This window comes from Formica exsecta, unplaced genomic scaffold (genome assembly GCF_003651465.1).
Source record: "Formica exsecta isolate Colony F162 unplaced genomic scaffold, ASM365146v1 scaffold128, whole genome shotgun sequence".
Classification (NCBI taxonomy): domain Eukaryota; kingdom Metazoa; phylum Arthropoda; class Insecta; order Hymenoptera; family Formicidae; genus Formica; species Formica exsecta.
Window position 1 is genome coordinate 38,242 of NW_021848612.1, and position 6,652 is coordinate 44,893.

General features: G+C 38.8%; 2 protein-coding genes across 2 annotated transcripts; both read right to left on the reverse strand.

Annotated features, from left to right (window-relative positions):
- Positions 1–1,428: 1,428 nt before the first annotated feature.
- LOC115245717 (uncharacterized protein K02A2.6-like) lies at positions 1,429–2,058 on the reverse strand. The gene has a single exon (XM_029824162.1). The coding sequence runs from the start codon at positions 2,056–2,058 to the stop codon at positions 1,429–1,431; it is 630 nt and encodes a 209-aa protein (XP_029680022.1).
- A 37-nt stretch (positions 2,059–2,095) lies between these two features.
- On the reverse strand, positions 2,096–2,947 carry LOC115245718 (uncharacterized protein K02A2.6-like). The gene has a single exon (XM_029824163.1). It carries the CDS (start codon positions 2,945–2,947, stop codon positions 2,096–2,098), a length of 852 nt encoding a protein of 283 aa, XP_029680023.1.
- Between the last annotated feature and the right edge of the window lie 3,705 nt (positions 2,948–6,652).

Below are 6,652 nucleotides of genomic sequence, written 5' to 3' on the forward strand. Positions count from 1 at the left end.
TTCATTCTTCGCGTCGATCTTGTTCTGCTTTTTGATTGTAACTATTAAATTATCATCATTCAACTTCATTTCTTCTTCGCCAATATTGACAGTTTTTATCTTAGGTTTCATCCGCGGTGACTTAGTTACTTTGAAATTTTCGCCCAGCTTGGCTTGAACTGTAGCCTTTAATTTTTCCATTTCTTCTCCAGTTTCACAACCCAGAATCACTGTTCCCTTGCTTCCTTTTTTTAGCTTCGTTACTCCCACAGGCATATTCTTGATGTCTATCTTTTCTTTTATCAATTTTACAGAGTAAGCGTATGATCGAGAGAAAGAAGATATTAGAAATTGCGATGATGTTAGTGCGTATATGTATATTACTTTCTCACGCATTAATTAAAGTTTAGTAATTTATCAATTAATTATTGTATATAAAGCAGTAAAAATATATTGTGATATTGTCTCATTTCAATATATGGAACACAATGCAAAAGATTGCGTTTTCTATTATGCATGTTTGAAATAATTATGTTGGTAATGACGGAACTAAAAATGTCGGTATTATCGACCCTTTTAGTTACGTTTAGATGAGGGCGCTAACCCGTAGGAGTTCGCCCGTCGGTTTACGATCCTCTTAATCTTATTATATCTTGACGTCGCGATGCTACCGCGTACCACGACTATCGCGTCGCTTGATACGTATCATATACGTATGCACGCACATACACATTGTCTCTCAAGGCGTATTTGCACACTCAAGCGAATAATCCTACATGAGTGCTGCAAGCGCGCCTTGAGCATACGTACGTGAGAGTGTGAAATATCTTATCTTATTATGATAATGATGAAGAACGAAAAATGTCACATTTCTGGTATACGATTATCATTCCTCAGGATTGACTGCACTAATCTTATTCAAACTGGTCGCAATCGAAAGCTTGCATCCACATTGTATAAGAAAAGTACCGTTAGATTTTTGATTAACGGCTTGGTTCCTTAGGAATTTTAATCGAAAGTTTATTAGACGTAAAACTCCGGATAAGCTATTTGGTAGCGTCGCGGCATATGTACATAGGCAAACCGTTGACAAGCTGGAACGAATTTTTATATATACTTGGCGTCGCGACGCTACCGCGTCGCTTGATAGATTAATCGGTTACGTTATTATTCCACTAAATAAAATAAAGATTAAATATAACTAATCCTAAAAATTAAATTTAGCCAGTTCTATATATATATTGTGTTGGGAAAAATGAAGAGAATGCCAATGTATCATACACGCTTTATTCTTATTACCATCTAACCCGTGTTTCTCAGCACTCACTGCTCGTTACCTCCAGCTCCCCCTGTCTCCATCTCTTTATACCTATAGACTTAACGCCCTTTTTATTCGTTCGTACATTACAGAGTCTCCCACACGTAATTTGACATTGGATAGTATTTATTTTACGTAGTCTTTAAAATATGATGGGGTCGTCGAACTCGTTCAGTTTGGCGGATTACCGGTTCTGCCACAATGTCCGGTTCGTCGTCTTCAAGCTCTGGTAGGGCGGCTGGAACGTCTTTTGGTGCTGTATCCGGTTCCTGTGTTCCGTTTAGCTGATCATTGTTATAAATTAAATCCAAATCCAATTTAGTCGACGGGGCGTCCATCTCATCTGCAAACGTGACCTTCTTTTTCTGTGACTTCTTCAAATCGATTGATGTGGGTATTTTTACATATGTACTACGGATTTGGTTAATATGTCTTTTTAGTGTGTAGCCAGAATCAAGGCGGACTTCGTAGTGTAAGCGACCCAACCTTTTTGTTATGAAACCAAATTTCCATTCGGCTTTTCCTCGGGACCACCATCTTACTTGTACTCTTTCTCCCACGCGTAATTGTGTAACTGTAGAGTTTTCCGGAACTTTTTTTGACGTATTATCTTTGTAAGGCTTCAGAGCGTCAAGTTTAATTCGCAGTCGGCGTCCCAAATATAATTCTGCCGGTGATTCACCACAAGCAAGTGGCGTTGCTCTATACCTGAATAGTATTTCTTGAACTTTGCCAGTGATTGAATCGGGCGATGTTGACATTGACGTAAGTTTGTTCTTGACTGTTTGAACATTACGCTCAGCTAGTCCATTTGTTGCAGGGTGCTCTGGAGCTGTAAATTTTTGATAAATGCCATTTTGATTGACAGAATTTTGTAAATGCTTCACTGGTAAATATTGTAGCGTTGTCCGATACTAGTATCCTAGGAAATCCGTGAAAACTGACAATTTCCTGTAATAGGCGGATGGTAACTTCCGTAGTCGGAGCGTTATTGATTACTTTTATCTTCAGCCATTTTGACTTGGCGTCTACAAGGATTAGAAAATGGTGTCTTTGAAATTCACCAGTGTAATCTATGTGAATACGTTCAAAATTTTCTGTTAGATTATTCCATGCGTGAATTGGGACCTTCTGTGGATTCTTTTTTACTAAGGCACACGGTTGGCATGCTTTTACGAAATTTTCAATATCCTTGTCGATGTCTTTCCACCAGCAGTAACGTCGAGCAAGCTGCTTCATCTTCACAACTCCTACGTGCGTGTGATGTAGGTCCGCTAGCACATGTTTTTGAAGTATTACTGGGATGACGACACAATTGCCTTTGAAAATAATTCCATCTTGTAATTCAAATTTAGTATCATTGATGGATTCGTTGAGCAATTTATCTTTTAGCTTCGCTAGCTCCGAATTTTTTGATGTTTTTTCTGCGATTGACTTGTATGTTATGTCTATTGACGAAATTTGATTTATGACTTGATCATGGATCTCTGTGGCTTCTTGACTAAGTGGATGTTCTTGGGTTGGTTTTGACTTGAATTTTACCCGTGAAAAATAGTCTACGTTGGTGTGATCTTCAGCCTTCCTGTGTTCGATTTTATAATCAAAAGTTGATAAAAAGGAAGCGTAACGTAGTAGACGACCTGCTGCCATTTTTGTATTATGATGAAAAATCCGGATGAGCGGTCGATTGTCTGTTATAAGTTTGAATTTTCGGCCATATACGTACATAAAAAATTTATCAACAGTAAAGATTATAGCCAAGGCTTTTCTATCAAGTTGACTGTAGTTCATTTCTGCTCTTGCAAGTGACCTAGAAGCAAACGAGATTGGCCTTTCTACTCCTTCAATGATGTGTGACAGGACTCCTGCAATTCTCGTTGGGCTAGCATCACATGCTAGTAAGATTGGTAACTCTGGGTCATACGGAATCAAAACGCGATCGCTTGCAATTTCTGTTCGTAACTGTCTGAATGCGCTTTCGCATGTAGCGTCCCATTTCCACTGGCAATTTTGACGTAAAAGACATGGAAGAGGATACATGATCGTTGATAAATTTAGAATAAATCGAGCGTGGTATGTTATCATTCCCAGGAATTGTTTTAATTCATCCACATTTTCCGGTGCTGGCGCTTCTAGAATTGCTTCAACTTTCCTTGGATCTTTTTTGATGGTATTATTTTTAACAATATATCCCAAGTATGCTAGTTCTTCTTTAAAAAAATCACATTTCTTGATATTAATGTGGAGGTTGTAATGTTGTAAGCGTTCTAACGTTTCGATGAAGCGTTGTTGGCATTCTTCTTTTGTCTCTCCATGTATTATAATATCATCAAAATATGACGATACTCCTTGTAATCCCGATAAGACTTGATCGATGATTCTATTGAATTCACTTGGGGCAGTTTTTATTCCGAATGATAACGGGTTCATTTTGTATGTTCTTTTGTGCGTAGAGATTGTCTGGATGGATTGACTATCTTTATCTACCTTAACATGTAAATAAGCCTTGAACAAATCCAGTCGACAATAATATTTTTTTAGACTATTTAGTATGTCGTCGACTTTTCGAATTGGATAATGCGCGTCTTTTAGACATGGATTGACAGTTATTTTGTAGTCAACGCATAGGCGGACAGTTCTATCAGGTTTCGGAATAACTACGAGTGGAGATCCCCATTCACTTATGTCTACCTTTGTAATAATTTCATCATGTTCCAGATTGTCAAGTTAGGTGTCCATTTTTTCGCGTAGTGCGTACGGAATTTCTCGTTCTTTAATAAAGATTGGCTTTGTTTTCCTTTTTAATTGAAGAGAACAAGTGACATTAGGAATGCATCCGACTTTGGGTTTAAAAATTTCTTGATATTTTGTGATAATTCCAGGTATTAGATCAATGGAAAATGTTGACTGATTATTTGTGTTTGACCTTTTTTTGTCGAGTTCAGCCAAATTAATCTTGAGATGACGAATCCACGTACAACCAAGAAGTGGTGGATATCCAGATGGCACGATGAATAAAGTCTCTATTGATTTGTCTCTATTGAATCTTTATATTGTACCGAAGTTTGAGCTATTCCTAAAGGCTCGAAGACTGTTTGTGTGTAAGATCTGAAACGAACAGTAAGTAGTTGGTTGTAACTTTGCTGTGATTTCAAGTCGATGATATTCTGATTACGGAAGAAGTGTGAATCTTGTTCTTGAATCAACTTCGAATGTTTGTTTTTTAATGCTTACATAATATTTTTCTAAGTCTTGTTCGACGTTGTTACACTTTTGATATACATCGATGATTTGGTTAATACCATAAAAGTCATGCATCGTAGAATTAATGTAATTATTATAGTTGATACTTCTCCTTTATTTTTATTCGATTTTTGTTTTAAAAGGGTTTGGATACATATCTTCTGTACATGTCCAGTACGACTACATGCTGTGCATTTCAATGTGTTGCGATCTATGTAACATTCTTTTGACAAGTGATTATCCTTACCGCAACGTAGACAATTTTTTTCGATGCCAAGATCACGATAATTAATTTTTGACTTTGATCTATGCGGTCGCTTATTATGAGATTTTGAACGTTGATACTGTTTTATGTTTGATTCCCGCTGGTCTTTTCTAGATATTCGTTTGACTTTGTCTTTTCTAGATATTCGTTCGATTTTCGTTGAAGTAATCAGTGTCTTATTTTGACTTAATTCTTTACTGTCTTCTCGTGATGCTTCATGTACCAGTGCCTCGTCAATTGCAGTCTGAAATGTTAGATTCTTGACTTTCAAAAGCTGCTCTCTTGTAAATATATGTGTCCTGTAAGCCCCGGATGAACTGTGCACGAAGAAGTACATCGTTTACCTTATCATTACATCTACAGTCACATCTGCATCCAATTCTGAAGTTACAGTTAAGAATTCTTTGTTTCAATGTAGCTACATATTGTGCGATTGTCTGTTTTTCTTGTTGAACGCAATTAAAGAATCTATGTTGTTCAACGACAATGAGCATAGTACCTTGTACCCTTCTGGACCTATTGAATTGATGAGTAGATGCCTTGACATTATTTTATTTGTTTCTACTTTTTTCATTTTTAAGTAATTTCCAAATCGATGACGATATTGACGAAATGTTTCTTTCGCTGAAACGAATTGATCGAAGTTTTGTATGAGTGTTAAATTTGACGCTGATAAATTTTGTTGACGACTTGTAACATCTGCGACGGTTACTTGACGCTGCATTTGTGTGGTGAGATTTGTCATTGCAGCTAATAATTAATTAAGTTGCTCTTGAAACATTTTGAGAGGTTAGATTGCCCGCTTAGTTTGTATCAATTCCTTAGTTGGTGGTTTAATATTGCCTTTTGCACTGAATGACACTTTTATCTCCGTTGCCAATTTATTGTGTTGGGAAAAATGAAGAGAACGCCAATGTATCATACACTCTTTATTCTTATCATCTAACTCGTGTTTCTCAGCACTCACTGCTTGTTACCTCCAGCTCCCTCTGACTCCATCTCTTTATACCTATAGACTTAACGCCCTCTTTATTCGTTCGTACATTACTATATACAGGGTGAGTTTTTTAACTTGAAACTGTAAAATATCTCGGAAAGTAAGCTTTATCGAAAAAAATGTTTCAAACTGTAACGCGGTCACCTCGCTCGACGCTCGGATCGGCTCGTCGGTGTCCGGGTTCGAGAGGAGGGGAGATTCAAGCTTGCGTAGACACAGTATAGGTAGAAAGATAGTTTATTGAAAGAGAAATATGTACAGAGTAGCGTGCAGGGTCGTGCGGTGTTAGGCGGCGTGCGCTTGGGGGCAAACGGGCGCTAGGACACGAGCGCAGCGGGAAGCGTAAGCGTGAAGCGGCCGGCGTGAAGCGGCGTGCAGCGTGAAGCGGATTTGACTTAACTAGGATTTTATTTACATGCGCGTTAGCTTAATATCTACGGTGACGTTATTTACACGCGGGTTGATCGCGACGCGGTTATCCCGGTCGGGCTTACTTCTAGCGGTTTATAATTACGGCGCGATTTACAGGTACGGATTTAGAATTAGCAGGATTATAATTACGGCGCGGTTCGCAAGCGCGGACTTACAGTTAACCGGACTTATTACTAGCAGGCTTATAATTACGGCGCGGTATTTACATGCACTTATTACTACGGTTAGGCTAGGCGGCTGGGTATTGCCGGCAGGCCCGAGTGTCACGTCGAGCTCCGCCTGCAACGGAAAACCGGAAAACCCGGCGGGGCTGAGAAAACCTCAGCCCGGGCTGGTGCGAGGAACCGGAAAACCCGGCAGGGCTGAGAAAACCTCAGCCCGTAAGGTAGAGAGAGCCAGAAAGCCTGGCAGAGCTAAG

Coding starts and splice junctions, on each gene's coding strand:
- LOC115245717 (XM_029824162.1), bottom strand. CDS start 2,058: ATGTCAACATCGCCCGATTCAATCACTGGCAAAGTTCAAGAAATACTA.
- LOC115245718 (XM_029824163.1), bottom strand. CDS start 2,947: ATGGCAGCAGGTCGTCTACTACGTTACGCTTCCTTTTTATCAACTTTT.